The sequence below is a fragment of the Loxodonta africana genome, chromosome 1 (assembly GCF_030014295.1).
Source record: "Loxodonta africana isolate mLoxAfr1 chromosome 1, mLoxAfr1.hap2, whole genome shotgun sequence".
Lineage (NCBI taxonomy): Eukaryota > Metazoa > Chordata > Mammalia > Proboscidea > Elephantidae > Loxodonta > Loxodonta africana.
This window is the reverse complement of record NC_087342.1, coordinates 119251471-119268929: the sequence shown is the minus strand read 5'-3', so window position 1 is coordinate 119268929 and position 17459 is coordinate 119251471. Positions and strand designations below refer to the sequence as shown.

The following is a 17459-nucleotide window of genomic DNA, read 5'->3' as shown; positions in this document are numbered from 1 at the left end:
CTATAGGACAGAGTAGAACTGCCCCATAGGGTTTCCAAGGAGTGGTTGGTGGATTTGAACTGTCAACCTTTTGGATAGCAACTATTTTGTATAAAAAGAAATATTAAAGAAGTACTGTCTTTTTTTTCTTTTCTAAATGAAGGACTTTAAAAGGAACTAATACCTAATATTCTCCTTCACAGGTAATGTGTACTTGAATAAACTCTCTTTAAATTTACTTGAAATGCCTGGGTGGTACCAACAGTTAATGTGCTTGGCTGCTAACTGAAAGATTGGAGGTTAGAGTCCACCCAGAGGCTCCTGGGAAGAAAGACCTGGTGATCTGCTTCCAAAAAATAAGCCATTGAAAACCCTTTGGAGCACAATTTCACTCTGACACACATGGGGTTGCCATGAATCAGAATCGACTCCACAGCAACGGGTTTGGTTTGGTTCTTAGATATGCTTATTTAAACATTAAACCCACATATTCTTCATAGAATTGGTTCAAGATATTTGTAAACAGATGTTACTGAAAGAGAATCCCTGTCTAGAGCTACTTTGATACTAGGAAAGAGGAAAAGACCATTTTCCAGCTAGCCTTACCCAGATTGTGTCTGCCTTTTTCAGGTATGTCTGCATATTAGCTATGCAGTTTTGAACCCTGGGGAGATCAATTAGTTCGAAAATGATGTTAACTAAGAAATTCAGAGTCTTGCATTTATTTATTCTGATTCTCAGCTATTTGCTCTAAAATCTACTCCTTCAGCACACACATCTCCCCCATCGCTGATATCCCCAAGCATATAATCATGAACCAATTTGCCCGTTTCCAAGGGCTACAGCGTGAATTCCCTAGAGTCAGAGGGACACCACCTACCAAATAGTAACCTTGGGCAATCATTTGACTCCTCTGTACTTAGGTTTCCTCATTTGTGATTTGGGTATGGTATGAGTATCCACATAATGGGTTTTTGTGAGAATTGTAAATTAATACTCTAAAACCGTTAAGAATAGTATCCAACCCAGTAAATGTGAGTTAGCGCTATTGTTAGTGGTAGGTGCCTTGCCTTTTCACTGTCTCTTCACTTCTCCTAAAGTAGCAGAGTTTTGTGTGCAAAGTAATGACTCAATAAAGAGGAAACGAATTGAATGAGTGAATTGTGCCCATAGAACCCTATTTTAAACACAGTGACTCCCCAGCCCCCACACCCACTAGTCTTCCAAGGCACCTTGAACCTGAGTTGCAGTGTTGAGGACACCTCATGTTGTTTATGTAATACTTTCAGGATAATCCTAGGGAACTAGTTGGAGAATATGTAAAGCCTGCAAGTGAGTTTGTCTTGTACTCCACTACCTACAAGCCCTACTAGTATCAATGAATCACCCCATTTTATTTTGATCTAAGGTTATTCTAATTCCAATTTAATTCTTAAATTCCAAATATCTGTTGTTTTTTATGTTAGCAAAGTTTCTCTTAACATAAGAGACAACAGCTCTTTGCAATCTAAGACAAGGACCATGCTAGCCGGCAGTTGATGAGTAAGTAAATATGTTTGAATAATGGGTTTAGATTTTGCTTTTTTGCTCTTAACCACAGGTTAAATAGAAATTCAACAATTTACATGCCATAAATACACTAGCCTAAAGTGTTTTGGTTTGTTTTCCAGATGGGGATTAACGTGGTAGACTCTGCTGTATCTGGATTAGGTGGTTGCCCTTATGCAAAAGGTGCTTCTGGGAATGTTGCCACTGAGGATTTGATATATATGCTTAATGGCCTGGGGCTCAATACAGTAAGTTACTTTACCGAATTTTAATATTCATGGTTCCTTGCAGTTCAAATTGGAATGCTTCGAAAGGTTTGGGAAGTGATTTTTAGGTCAAAGGTTTACTGAAATTTTGCCATTTGCTAAAATGCACAGTGGGAAAATACAATAGAAATCCTTGGGAGACTTTATAAACTAACTTGTTACTATAACTCAATTATCATTAATGCTGCCATTTAACATTTTTATAGTGCTTCATGGCCTCCAAAGTGCTTCTTCGTATTGTATCTAACTTCACATGCTAGAGCTTGGGTCATTGCTGTTGTGATTGTTGATTTTTGGAGTTTTGTTTTTCGTTTGATTTGGAGAAGACTGAGATCTTGATTTTCTCAAAATGACAACTAGGGCTTATGGAAGTGATACAAGGACACTTTTGAAATGGTCAGTGGAAGAGCTGCACTTACTCATACTTTACCATGTGAGACATTAGACAGCATAAATACTAGTCTCTTTATAAGTAGTACCTGAAAAGCCATGTGCTCTATAATAAAAAAAAAAAAAAAAAAAAAAAAAACAGCACCTTGTTTTGTAACATGCTTGTAAACATAACTTGTTATTGTGTAGGGAAGCTTATTGTTTAAGAAGAAAATAAATAAAAGACAAACTATCCATAGATGATCGTTGTTGTTTGGTGCCCTCGAGTTGATTCTGACTCGTAGCAGCCCTGTGTGACAAAGGAGAACCACCCCATAGGGTTTTCTAGGCTATAATCTTTAAGGAACAGATCGCCAGATCTTTCTCCTATGGTTCAAACCATCAGCCTTTCAGTTAGCAACCTAGAGCTTTGCTATTGGGCCACCAGAGCTTCTTCCACAAATTATTAGACATTCAAAATATTTTCTGAAAGGTAAAAGCATCATCTATACTACAAAATAAAATTTCACTCTCGACCTCTCCCCTCTCTCCTTCTGTTTTACTCTACTTACATTGGTGCTCATGCTTCACCAAACTTGCCTGTCGTCCCCATTTCTGTAGCATTGTATTCCTCACCTCCACCCCTTGATCACGCTTTCACCATCACATCGAATGACCTTATTCCTCATGCTTGATTTCACTTGGCAAGTGAAATATCACTATCCTCAAAAAATCTTCTAGCATCTCCCTCCCTATCTCCCAGTTCCAGTTAGTTAGATGCTGCTCCTCAGTGTTCCCATGCTCTCTTACCTATCTCTACCACTGAACCTATCATGGGGTTGTATAATTATCTTGTTTATGTGTCTAGTTTCCCCTGCAGCCAGAAGGCAACTATTAAAGCTTACTCATATTTGGTGCTTTTTTGATCTGTGTGTGTGTGTTGAGTGTGTTGTGTGCCATCAAGCTGATTCTGACTCATAACGACCCTATATGACAGAGTAGAACTACCCTATAGAGTTTCCTAGGCTGAAATCTTTGTAGAAGCAGATCACCAGTCTTTTCTCCCATGGAGCAGCTAATGGATTTGAACTTAATAGAGATGCTCAATAAATGTTTATTGAAAAGGATTATTTCACTTTCATTAAACACCAAAGCCCACACATGTCTGTCAGTTTGTCATACTATGGGGGCTTGCTTGTTGCTATGATGCTGGAAGCTATGCCACTGGTATTCAAATACCACCAGGGTACACATGGTGGACAGGTTTCAGCTGAGCTTCCAGACTAAGACAGACTAGGAAGAAGGACCTGGCACTCTACTGCTAAAAAGAATTAGCCATTGAAAAATCTTATGAGTAGCAGAGGAACATCGTCTGATATATTGCCCAAAGATGAGCCCCTCAGGTTGGAAGGCACCCAAAATACGACTGGGGAAGAGCTGCCTTCTCAAAGTAGAGTCGACGTTAATGATGTGGATGGAGTCAAGCTTTTGGAACTTCCATTTGTTGATGTGCCACTACTCAAAATGAGAAGAAACAGCTGCAAATATCCATTAATAATTACAATGTGGACAGTATGAAGTATGAATCTAGAAAAATTGGAAATCTTCAAAAATGAAATGGAATGCATAAACTTCGATATCCTAGGCATTATTGAACTGAAAGTGACTGGTATTGGTCATTTTGAACTGGGCAATCATATGGTCTACTATGCCTGGAATGACAACTTGAAGAATGGCATTGCATTCATCAAAAAGAACATTTCAACATCTGTCTTGAAGTACAATGCCATCAACAATAGGATAATATCCGTAAACCTACAAGGGTGACCATCTAACACGACTATTATTCAAATTTACACACCAAACATTAAGGCCAAAGGTAAAGAAATTGAGAATTTTTACCAACTTCTGCAGTCTGAAATTGATCAAACAGGCAATTGGGATGCATTGATAATTACTGGCGATTGGAATATGAAAGTTGGAAACAAAGAAGGATCTGTATTTGGAAAATATGATCTTGGTGATAGAAACAATGCTAGAGAATGCATGATCGAATTTTGCAAGATCAACAACTTCTTCATTGCGAATACCATTTCTCACCAACATAAACAGCAACTATACACGTGGACCTTGCCGGATGGAATACACAGGAATCAAATCAACTACATCTGTGGAAAGAGACAATGGAAAAGCTCCATATCATCAGTCAGAACAAGGCCGGGGCTGACTGTGGATCAGACTGTCAATTACTCATTTGTAAGTTTTAGTTGAAACTGAAGAAAATTAGAACAAGCCCATAAGAGCCAAAGTATAACCTTGAATATATCCCACCTGAATTTAGACACCATCTCAAGAATAGATTTGACATGTTGAACACTAATGACTGAAGACCAGACAAGTTGTGGAATGACATCAAGGACATCACACATGAAGAAAGCAAGAGGTCATTAAAAAGACAGGAGAGAAAGAAAAGACCTAAATGAATGTCAGAAGAAACTCTGAAACTTGCTCTTGAATGTCGAGTAGCTAAAGCAAAAGGAAAAAATGGTGAAGTAAAAGAGCTGAACAGAAGATTTCAAAGGGCAGCTCAAGAAGACAAAGTATTATGATGACATGTGCAAAGACCTGGAGATAGAAACCCAAAAGAGAAGAACACATGCTTGGCATTTCTCAAGCTGAGAGAACTGAAGAAAAAATTCAAGCCTTGAGTTGCAATACTGAAGGATTCTATGGGGAAAATATTAAATGATGCAGGAAGTATGAAAAGAATACACAGAGTCACTTTGCCAAAAAGAATTGGTTGATGTGCAGCCATTTCAGGAGGTAGCATATGATCAGGAGCAGATGGTACTGAAAGAAGAAGTCTAAGCTGCACTGAAGACATTGACAAAAAACAAGGCTCCGGGAATCGAAGGAACACCAATTGAGATGTTTCAACAAATGGATGCAGTGCTGGAAGTGCTTACTTGTCTATGCCAAGAAATTTGTAAGACAGCTACCTAGCCAACTGACTGGAAGAGATCCATATTTATGCCTATTCCCATGAAAGGTGATCCAACTGAATGTGGAAATAATTGAACAATATTATTAATATCACATGCAAGCAAAATTTTGCTGAAGATCATTCAAAAGCAGCTTCAACAGTATATTGACAAGGAACTGCCAGAAATTCATGCAAGATTTAGAACAGACATGGAACCAGGGATATCATTGCTGATTTCAGATGGATCCTGGATGAAAGCAGAGAATACCAGAAAGATGCTTACCTGTGTTTTATTGACTATGCAAAGGCATTCAACTGTGTGGATCATAAAAAAATTATGGATAACATTGCAAAAGTGAGAATTCCAGAACACTTAATTGTGCAGTGGCAGTGGGCTAATTGTGGTCATGAGGAACCTGTACATGGATCAAGAGGCAGTTGTTTGAACAGAACAAGTGGATACTGGATGGTTTAAGGCCAGGAAAGTCGTGCGTCAGTGTTGTGTCCTTTCACCATACCTGTTCAATCTGTATGCTGAGCAAGTAATCCAAGAAGCTTGACTACATAAAGAAGAACAGGGCTGCAGGATTGGAGGAAGACTCATTGACAACCTGTGTTATGCAGATGACACAACCTTGCTTGCTGTAAGTGAAGAGGACTGGAAGCGCTTACTGATGAAGATCAAAGACCACAGCCTTCAGTAAGGATTACCCCTCAGCATAAAGAAAACAAAAATCCTCACAACTGGACCAATAAGCAACATCATGATAAACAGAGAAAAGATTGAGATTGTGAAGGATTTCCTTTTACCTGGATCCACCATCAACACCTGTGGAAGCAGCAATCAGGAAATGAAAAGACGCGTTGTATTGGGCAAATCTTCTCCAAAAGACTTCTTTAAACCATTGAAAAGCAAAGATGTCACTTTGAGGACTAAGGTACCTGACCTAAGCCATGGTGTTTTCAATCACCTTACATGCATGTGAAAGCTGGACAATGAATAAGGAAGACTAATGATGAATTGATGCCTTTGAATTGTGGTGTTGGAGAAGAGTATTAAATATACCATGGATTGTCAAAAGAATGAACAAATCTGTCTTGGAAAAAGTACAACCGGAATGCTCCTTAGAAGCAAGGATAGGGAGACTATGTCTCACATACTTTGGACATATTATCAGGAGGGATCCATCCCTGGAGAAGGACATTATCATGCTTGGTAAAGTAGAGGGTCAGCAAAAAGGTGGAAAACCTTCAGCAAGATGGATTGACACAGTAGCTGCAACAATGGGCTTAAGCATAGCAACAACTGTGAGGATGGTGCAGGACAGGGCAGTGTTTCGTTCTGTTGTGCATAGGGTTGCTATGAGTCAGAAGGGACTCGATGGCACCTGACAACAACATCTAACACCAAAGGAACCCTGTTGGCATAGTGGTTAAGAGCTCAGGCTGCTAACCAAAATGTCTGCAGTTCAAATCCACCAGCTAATCCTTGGAAACCTTATGGGCCTCTTCTACTCTGCTCTATGGGGTCGCTATGAGTCTGAATCAACTCTATGGCAACATATTTGGTTTTTGGTTTTTAAACGCCAAAAGCTATTGCCTATCTTCTCTGGTGAAGAATAAGCATTATTTAATTTACAAAGTAGGTTAATTATTTTAGAAGTGCATGGCCATGACAGACACTGAAGAGATACAGATTCTCTCTTGAAGATTTAAATTACTGAACTCAACTGACAGTTGGTACTTAATTTTTGCCAGGCCATGTTCCATAACTTGTGGTGCAAATACAAATAAGCCTTGTCCCCTTTCCTAAGAATTTCACAATTCAGGGAGGATTGTTACATTGAGTATTAACTACAACTCAACCAATTACCCAAACTAACAAGTCTCTGTAGAATTCAATGTCAGTCTGAGTCCCTTGTTCAGTCAATTACTAAGAGCCACTGACTTGACTTTCAAATATTTGGTTATCTAGTACTACTATGACAGAAATACCAAAACTGGGTAGCTTTAACAATCAGAACTTTGAGTTTAGGAGGCTAGAAGCCCTAATTCAGAGCACTGGCTCTAGGGAGATCCTTTCTCTCTTTGTCTGCTCTGGAGGACGGTCCTTGTCTCTTCAGCTTCTGTTCTAGTTCCTTGGAGATCTCCATGTGTCTTGGCATCTATCTCACCCCATTTTCCCTCTGCTTGCTTGTTTAATCTCCTTTGTATCTCAAAAGAGATTGACTCAAGATACACCCTACACTAATCTTGCCTCATTAACATAACAAAGACAACCCATTCCTAAATGGATTATAACCACAGACATAGAGGTAAGGATTTGCTGCACATATTTTGGGGAGACATAATTCAATCCATAACACCGTCCTCACTATGACTACATTAACACAGCCCTTATCTCTTTCCTAGGCATCGAACTTTCACGCTGGTCTGTCAGACTCCAGAATTGCCTTTAAATTCATCCTCCACACTACCATCAGAGGATTTTATGTGTAATGCAAATATGAATATGTTACACTTTTGCTTGAGCACCCATCAGTGGATTCTCATTTCCTGAAAAGGAAGGCTGTGCCTAATCACATAATCTGTTTGATTTATCCTTTCTTGGTTGCTTCTGTCCATCATTTCCTATATGTACCATGGTATTTCTCACATGCCTTGTACTGCTCTTCTCTCTACCTGCGATGTCCTTCCCATCCGCTTTCATCTCAATGACTCATACTCTCCATATAAGACTCATGACCATCCCTGACATACTCCTCTCTACTCTCGTTTCCTCACTGGATTGACTGCTTTGCAGATCTGCCTCCATGATCACCTGGGCATATCTCTACCAGTGGATTTAACTACAGCTCAAGATTTTCTATTCATGGGTCTATGTTGTCTGTTTGACCATAAGATCCCTGAGAAAAGGAACCATATTCTACTTGAGGTTCTAAAAATCCCAGAATCTACCATACATCAGGAGACATATTTAAGCACCTGATAAATGACTGAAGCATAAATGCCGTGTGGTTTCAGAATGGTATCTACTATTTGAATAAAATGTTATAAAAAGGCCAAAGCTAAATTCTTCTTTTGTACGATTTTTGCAAAATCTACTGCATAGTTATTATAAATTGAATTCTTGGAAAAATGAAAAGTACTGAAGACTGAAATCCTCATATGATATTTTGCTTGGTGCTAATTCATATTTGAATCTGGGTTTTAATTATTTGAAAGATACATGTAGCTAATTATTTATAAAATTTAAATATCATTGGATTAAGAATACTACACTCAATATGCCTAATAAATACTTCATCTGAGGCCATTTCAGTGACAAAACCAAATTTCACAAATCAAAGAATTTGCTAGTACCCTGAAAACAATTTTATAATCAAAAGAAATAATGAAAATCATTTACAGGTGTGAGTTTACAAAATATTTTCCTTGGTCATTCTTAAATGAAGAGAGAGCAGTAAATGCCAAAGAAGACAGTGCTCTAAAAGCTTCTAGAGAGAGTAATTGGTTGTGTTTAAATGTCTTTAATTTCTAAAATTATGGTCATTGTTATGAATATGTATACTTGTCTATTTAAAAAAAGGCAAATTTATATAAACATTAAAAACTATCTCTTGATAGCAAGGGCTACTAAGTCTGTTCATCTGTAAGCCCACAGTGATTCTGGTCCACGCTGAGGCAGGATGTAAGAGTTTATGAAATGCTACATGGGGCAAATCTCTGCTTAATCCACCTAATACTCTGCCTCTACCAGTGACAGCAGAGGTGCTGGACGGGGACCTCGATGGTGACCTTCCATTATACCAAGTTACACCAAGCCTAAGATATGAGGAGTATGCTCTGAACTTGGCCTTCATATCCAACTTCAGATCTGTCATCCATGGATTTACCTAAGCCATTGTTGATCCTATTTATGCTTTCAGGCGATACAACCACTCAGGCAAACATGTTCCAGATGTGTACTAAATACTCAGCCCTTCATTTTAGTTGACCTACAACTACCTCCTTCAATATTACGTCACATTAGTGTTTCTGAACATAAGAAACACATATGTGTTCTCCCTTTGAGCATTCTGTATGACTTTATCAAGTTTATTTCTTTGCACAGTAAATATTTTTTTTTCCTAAACCAGTTCTTATCTATACATTCGTGCAGACCATTAGCATGTTAATTGTCCTTCATTGATATTTTGTATACTGTTTCTAGTTCTTTAGCATCCTTCCTTGAGTTTAGGTAAGAGCCTGGGTGCTGCAGATGGTTTGCAATCAGCTGCTGACCTAAAGGTTGGTGGTTCGAACCAGCCTGCATTACACTGAATTTTTCAGACATGGCTATTCCATGGCTTAATACAAAGGTAAGGTTCAAGATACGTTTTAATAACGCAGAAAAATCTAAAATGCTGGCTGCATGATTCATGAAAATAAATGTTGCTCTAAAGTCTATAATGGAAAACATTTTGTTTAGTAGTTTTAAAATGGCTAACTGCTAAAAAAATTAAAAGGAACCTGTTTTGTCTTCATTCTCCCTAATCTTCCTTTCCTCCTGGTATCCTTCTTTCCCTCACCAGGGAGTGAATCTTTACAAGGTGATGGAAGCTGGTGACTTTATTTGCAAAGCAGTGAATAAAACCACAAACTCAAAAGTAGCACAAGCCTCCTTCAATGCTTGACTTGAACGAATTTGTGACTTAAGGTTGGGAAGATCCATTTCAACTACACAGATTCATCTGAAAGCCATTACTGTCAACTGGTTCTGAAATGTGAAGTAATAGACAAGAGTGGAAAAAAGAAATACTTTTTAAATGCATATTGCTGGGTAGATGGTGAAGTCGGAGGAAAGCAATACCAGTATTCAGGTACACTGCAAGCTGAGGATAAATAATAAAATTTGTAGACATGCTTTTGAATTTGGAAAAAAGTCTACTTTTTTGCTTTTATAGAAATCACTTTTTAATTTAGTAGACGTGAAAATTGACTTCAGATTTTCCTAAGTATCAGATACCGTGTTAATAATCAAGCTGGCTTAGCACAGTGTACCTATTGTCAGTAGTTTATGGGCTCCCGCGTAGTGTGCAGTGTGTGGCCTCGATATTATGCGTTATGCCTCTGGATTTCAACTTTCCATTCGCCAAGGCAGTTAAGTTATGGACCAAGAGCCAAATCTCCATCTGACCCTACATAATTTTTAGCAATAGAACTTTTTTATATTTGGAGTATGGCTAACATCTGTTAACTATTTCAGTGACTTTATCTTGTTCCAAGAGGCTGTGGTCAACGGCAATATGCCATATCCTGAAAAACATATTGCGACCTCCCATGTTTGTTACATGCATCAAGTTTACCATACTTTCCCTTTCATCAGTTACAGTTAAAAAACCAGTATGGTGTTACTCAACTGTGGAGAAATATATGATTTGTATCCTGATACCTAAATTGCAGTAATGAGAATAAATGGACACATGTGCCATAATCCACTTGTATAATTTTCAGATCATTTCCAAATTGCCTAAGGAAATATCATTGTGATCCTAGGAATATTAAGATAATTTTTAATTAATGAAATAAGGTATTTTCCAATGATTCAGAATACTCTGATTTGATCACTCCGTTTTTTCTTTTGGTTGACTTTTTCCCATCTATTTTGAAAGTCAAAGTGTCTGAAATTGTATCTATTGTACTGGGAAGCGCTGCCAGAAAGAGTAGAAATTGATATATCAGCGATTGAGAGGAGTAGCAGGAGGACTGTGTTAAGAGCAAATTTTCTGTAACCTATGCAAATCATGTGGGGACAAGTGTAATTACATGTGGTCTGAAATGTCAGTTCTATTATTTATGTAGACTTCTCCAACAATACGGGGTGACTTTATCTTTGAATAAATTTGCACATAACTTGAAATTTGAAAGTGAGCATTGTGGACTTTCTATTAAATATTCATTAATCCCGCTGAAGTAAAAAGGAATTCAAGAAAATAAGGGAAAGCGCTGATTACAACAAAGTTAACTTTAAAGATACACAATAATGAGAGAAGACTCACAAGAGGATCATAACAGAATTAACAAAAACTGAATAAATTCCCATGGAGAAGGCCAACTCATCAGATCCTGAAGCAGTGTTGAGGCAGGAGCCGTGATAGCAAGCATGTCTTCCAGAGCACTGAGTGTAGTTCTTTGTATTCAGGGTTCGTGTGGGTAGGCAGGGCCAGTGCAGGGAGCAAACAACCAAACAGCCATTGTGGATCTGCCTCAGACACTTCTCCCTTGTGTATCTCTCTTCACAAATTACACACCCCTGCACACTGGTGCAATAACGGGACACTTGCTGTAAGTGTGCAGACATGGCAGGATATGTACCAATCCTTCTGACGAGGCTGGCTCTTCCTATATCTTACTGAGCTGTGGAATTCTTAATTTTGAGATATTTGGAAAAGCATCTGTTATGGACTGAATCGTGTCCCCCAGAAGTGTGTGTTGGTATCCTAACCCCTGTCCTGTGGGGTAATCCCACTTAAGAATAGGGCTTCTTTGTTATATTACTGAGGCCATATCGGCGTAGGGTGTGTCTTAAACCTAACCACTTCTGAGATATAAAGAAAAGCAGATTAGGCACAAACACCAAAGAGATAGATACCACATGGAGATCACTGTGGAAACAAGGAACCACCTGACTAGAGAAGCTGCAAGGAGGATTTTGCCGTACAGCAGGGAGAGAGAGAGTGAGCAGCCTCCCCTAAGTCGGTGCCCTGAATTTGGACTTCCAGCCTTCTAAAACAGTGAGAAAATAAATTTCTTCCAAGCCATCCACTTGTGATATTTCTGTTACAGCAGCACTGGATAACTAAGACAGCATCTGTTGATATAAACTGGTTAGAGAAAAAGTTAAGGGGAAAAAGTTTCTGTTTTCAAATAAAGACCATGGACTCTTCAGAAGGCAGAGCAAGTAGTCAGAAACCCCAGGTGCTGTCTAGTACATGCTTACATGGCATCCAGGCCAGTCTACCGATTCATTTGCAAAAATACTCTCATACCATCCAGTCACGCTTACCACAAGACAGTTTGCATTTTAGGTATTTAATATCCTTCCTCTGCTTGGAACAGCCTAAACCCCTCTGCTAGGTTAAAGAAAGCTGCTTTTCTGGTTTGAAAAGAAAGTCACATAATCGCATAAAACTGCCTGAATTCCATAGGCAGAATCTGTCCAAAGCTACATTTTAACTAACCGGGAAACCTTGGAATCTTTGCAGGACCCACCCAAACAACCCATGCACACATATATAGATGCCAGGATTAGCCTTGGCAAGAGGACTTAGGAATGGCAAAGCAATTTTGATTTTTATTGAAATAAAAGTCAAACTAATCTTTTATAACATCTCATTTAAGTTAAGGAAAATATCCTTTCTGTGTTCCAGTATATATATATGTATGTGTTGCTAACCTATTATAGCCAAACACTTTAAGAGTTCTCCGAAAACCAGAAATGTTCTAAATTCTGCATTCATGAAGTTCACAAAGCAAATAAATGGTTGCTGGCTACAGCTTTCTGAGAAAATCCAGAATGCCCTTTATATGGTATTTATTCATGATCCCTATAACAATTAATTCTCCCACTAGCTGGGCTTACATATTCATTTCTATATATGTACATCTTATATCCTGTATCTCTGAAGTGATTAACTCCAAATATGAGTCACAGGATTATCTATGAAGAAATTGCATTGAATAAATAAGCCACAAATAGCATCCCTACCACAATTGTAAAGGAGAGATAAAACAAAGTGCTGGGAACCAGCCAGGGATCTGATTAAAATAATAGCAAGGCAAATAAAGAATTGCTTTGAATATCAAGGGTCCTTTGCAAATTGTGTTTATGGACTAGAATATACAGGTTTTGTGCTTGAGTGAGGCTGGCCTAAAAGTTAAATTACCCACATCCTCACTGCTCAAAATGTGGTCCAGGACCCGCAGAGTCTGCATGACCTGGGAGCTTTGGAGAAATGCACAGCCTTGGACTCCACCCCAGATCTATATTGCATCGGAATCCATATTTTTAACAAGATCCCTCCTTCTCCGCGTATGATTAATCTGCACATTGAAGTTTGCTAAGCACTTGACTATTTGATACTACCTCTGAAGCTCCACATATTCAAAATTCCTTGCATCCCACTTCTCCATGCATTGTACTCTAGCCCACTTGCCTTCTTTCTCTCCCTGCTACAAGACAGGCTTAGACCCATCTTAGGGCCTTTGCCTTGGTTACTTTCTGTGCTGTAATGCTCTTTCCCTCAACTTGGGCATAACTGGCTCCTTGTCTTTCAGTTCTCAGCATAAATATCACTTGAGTGAGACTTCCCAAACAACTTAGTCTAAAGTAGGTTCTCAGTTACTCTATCTCAGATCAACTCATTTAATTTTACTCATTTTCTTGTTTATTTAGTTGATATTTTCTTTCCCCACCAGAATAGCGGGTGAAAGTGATGATGTTATCTTTTTCACTTTTACCTCCTCAATGTCCAGAGCATAGTGCTAAGGCCTGACACAGTAGCTGTCCGATAAATGTTATTTGGGAGGAAGATAAAAATAGAAATAGGCTTTATCCAAACATTTGAGAATTTAAGGATGGTAACACATTCCACCTGAAAAAAATTTTTTTTTTCGCATTGTTGTCATTGTTAGGTGTCCCTGAGTTGGTTCCTCTCATAGTGACCTTATGTACAACAGAACTGCCCAGTCCTGCACCATCCTTACAATCGTTATGCTTGAGCCCATCGTTGTAGCCGCTGTGTTAATCCGTCTCCTCGAGGGTCTTCCTCTTTTTTGCTGACCCTCTACCTTACCAAGCATGATATCCTTCTGAAGGGACTGCTTCCTCCTGCTAACATGTTCAAAATACATGAGATGAAGTCTTGCCATCCTCTCTTCTCAGAAGCATTCTGGCGGGACTTCTTAGACATTCTAGCTGTCCATGGTATATTCAATATTCTTCACCAACACAATAATTCAAAGGTGTCAGTTCTTTGGTCTTCCTTATTTATTGTCCTATTTCAGCATGCATATGAGCCAACTGAAAATGCCATGGCTTAGGTCAGGTGCACCTTAGTCCTCAAAATGACATATTTGCTTTTTAACACTTTAAAGGGGTCTTTTGCAGCGGATTTGCCCAATGCAATATGTCATTTGATTTCTTGACTGCTTCCATCGGCTTTTTCTCATATATGTATTTAATTTCATAAGCCCCGAATGATTCTTTAGGGTTTACTTGTTTCATGACAGTTTTGGAGTTAATGCTCGTTAAAGGTTTTTAAAATACATGTTGAATGATTAAGGAACAGATGGATGCATGCACCACAGAGCTTGTTAAGAAATGTTAGAAAAAATAAAAATAGTTAGAGAATCATATACTCTCTTAAAAATGAATCAAACCAAAGTGAAACCATTGGACTTGGTACAAAGTCAACCATACTGACAACAACAAAAACTTGCCAGCTGCCCAGGAAAGGCACTAGCGACAGTGAACAATTTAGCAGCTATGCTATGATCATTAAACAATGCACGGACTTCTTTTCTATTTCTCTGTATTTTTCTTATATACACACATACACATACACACACACACGCACACACAAAATACATACATAACACATTTATGTATGTATGTGTTTTTTTTTTTTTAAAAAAACACATTTATGGCCAGTAAAACTCAGTTTTTTTTATGTAGAATTTCTGGAACTTGTCTATTCAAGGAACCAGAAGTACACTGCCTATTCAACAATCCACTGTGACATGTCATCAAGGAAAGCAGGCCTGTTATATCAGATGGCATCTAAAGAATTAAAAGATATAAGAAACTTCATAATGATTAGATATAAAGGCCTCATCGATTTGCGTATCCCTTAAAGTAGTTCTTATCTGTAGGTTTTCAGAATTAAATCTTAGAATAGATATAATTTCAGGCACGTGATGACAATAACAACAGTAACACACAAACCTACTCTCTATGGTCTCGATCCAGACTGCATTTTAGAGCAAGAGGGGAGACTTAAAAATGCTGATGACTCAACTTTATCCCCCCAGAGTTTCTGGAATGAGGCCTCAACCATTAGCATTTAAAAAAATGTGTGCCAACCAATTCTCATGTGCAGCCAGAATTGAGAATCTTTCCTCAAGAGCAGTGGTTGATTCTGAAAGTGTGGTCCCAGTACCAGCAGCATCAGCATCACCTGGAATTTATTATGATAATGGAATTTATTAGAAATGCAAATTTTCGGGCCCCAATCCAGAGCTACTGAATCAGAAACTGTGGGTTGAGACCTAACAATCTGTGTCTTTAAAGGTCCCCCAGGTGGTCTTGGGGCAGGCTAAAGTTTGCAAATCTCTGCTTTATGGCCAATTCCCTTCCAAACCAATGGTGTACTGTGCTTGTAACTGGCTGAGGAGAAAAATGGACAAGACTCAGTTCAGTGCATGCCCACTGCTCACAACGACAAAGCATCACTTCAAGCTAACGCTCACGTGGCCCAGGACTGGCAGATCATTTCACAAATTTCCACGTGAATAGAATTTACAAGGGAAAAGCAGAGAATGAAAATAAGTCTCAATATCCTCTGCCACATTCTCCTCTGGACTCAGTTTCCAGCTCCATTAAGATACAAGGGACATGTGAACAGGTTCATCATCAAGATTTCTCCAGCAGGCATTGGTCTGAGACAAAATCTCACCAAGTTTCTACATATGTCATCTCTCAAGCTTATTATAAGGGTAAAACCAAATTAAAGTGACCAATAGGGAGCACAGGGATAGCCATAAAGGGGTATTTAAAATAATGCATCATCCAGGGAAGAGGAATTATCATCAGCTTTGCCCAAAGGATGGACTGAATGTATATTCCTCAGTCTTCTTTGGCACCATCTGATGATCTTAGACTCTGGAGTTGGGAAGCCTGGTTTTCAGTTTTGACTTTATTACTCAATAACTGTGCCAGCTCGGTCAACCTACCTAATATCTTTAAACCTCACTTCCTTTACCTGTAAAACTCAGATAATAACAGCTCAATTTATACAGCTGATGTAAGGTTTTCATGAAACAATGCTTATAAGCATTTGGCAAAGTCCCTGGCACATAATAAGTGGTCAGTAAGTGCTAACTATCATCATCTTATTATCTCTTTCTATAACACTGCCCTAGAGTGGAACTTCTCCCTTATGAGTTGTTTAACCACATTGTTTAATTTGGCTTACGAGTTCAGTGCTTTCCTTATTAGGCTGCATTCTGAGCTAATTATTTTCTCTATTTCATATTAGCATGGTTTGCTGTAGGAATTTATGGTACTTTTTCAGAGTAAACTTATCTAAGGAGCATCATAAGGGGCTATGTCTCCATATCCTGCGTCACCTGAAGCCAGAAATTTCATGAGCATTGAGAATTTGCCCCACTCCTTTGGCGGCTGAACAAACAAGCAGTTGGATTTTAGTATCTGCTGCCACATGAGTTGCCAGTGCTTATTTGGCTGGCCATCTGACTAGGCAGGCTTCCATGTACTTCTTGTTCTACATGATTTCATTATGAAATTGTGTGGTTAGTTGAAGAGGACTATTTTTTACATCTTTTTTTTTTTTTGTATAATTTTTATTGTGCTTTAAGTGAAAGCTTACAGATCAAGGCAGTCTCTCACACAAAAACCCATATACACCTTGCTACGTACTCCCAATTACTCTCCCCCTAATGAGACAGCCCGCTCTCTCCCTCCACTCTCTCTTTTCGTGCCCATTTCGCCAGCTTCTAACCCCCTCCACCCTCCCATCTCCCCTCCAGGCAGGAGATGCCAACATAGCCTCAAGTGTCCACCTGATCTAAGAAGCTCACTCCTCACCAGCATCCCTCTCCAACCCATTGTCCAGTCCAATCCATGTCTAAAGAGTTGGCTTCAGGAATGGTTCCTGTCCTGGGCCCACAGAAGGTCTGGGGGCTATGACCACAGGGGTCCTTCTAGTCTCAGTCAGACCATTAAGTGTGGTCTTTTTATGAGAATTTGGGGTCTGTATCCCACTGCTTTCCTGCTCGCTCAGGGGTTCTCTGTTGTGTTCCCTGTCAGGGCAGTCATCAGTTGTAGCCGGGGACCATCTAGTTCTTCTGGTCTCAGTATGATGTAGTCTCTAGTTCATGTGGCCCTGTCTGTCTCTTGGGCTCATAATCACCTTGTGTCCTTGGTGTTCTTCATTCTCCTTTGATCCAGGTGGGTTAGGACCAATTGATGCATCTTAAATGGCTGCTTGCTAGCATTTAAGACCCCAGACACCACTCTTCAAAGTGGGATG

The 17459-nt window shown here is 39.0% G+C and overlaps 1 protein-coding gene across 3 annotated transcripts in view; it reads left to right on the top strand.

Moving 5' to 3' along the window:
* Positions 1–9821, top strand: part of HMGCLL1 (3-hydroxy-3-methylglutaryl-CoA lyase like 1) — a 216409-nt gene extending 206588 nt beyond the window's left edge. For all 3 annotated transcript variants that reach the window (XM_064287461.1, XM_064287459.1, XM_003404419.4), the window contains 2 exons: positions 1650–1775; positions 9720–9821. In XM_064287461.1, the coding sequence (XP_064143531.1) occupies positions 1650–1775; positions 9720–9821 (228 nt within the window). The remainder of the gene's footprint in view (positions 1–1649; positions 1776–9719) is intronic.
* The last annotated feature ends 7638 nt before the right edge of the window (positions 9822–17459 follow it).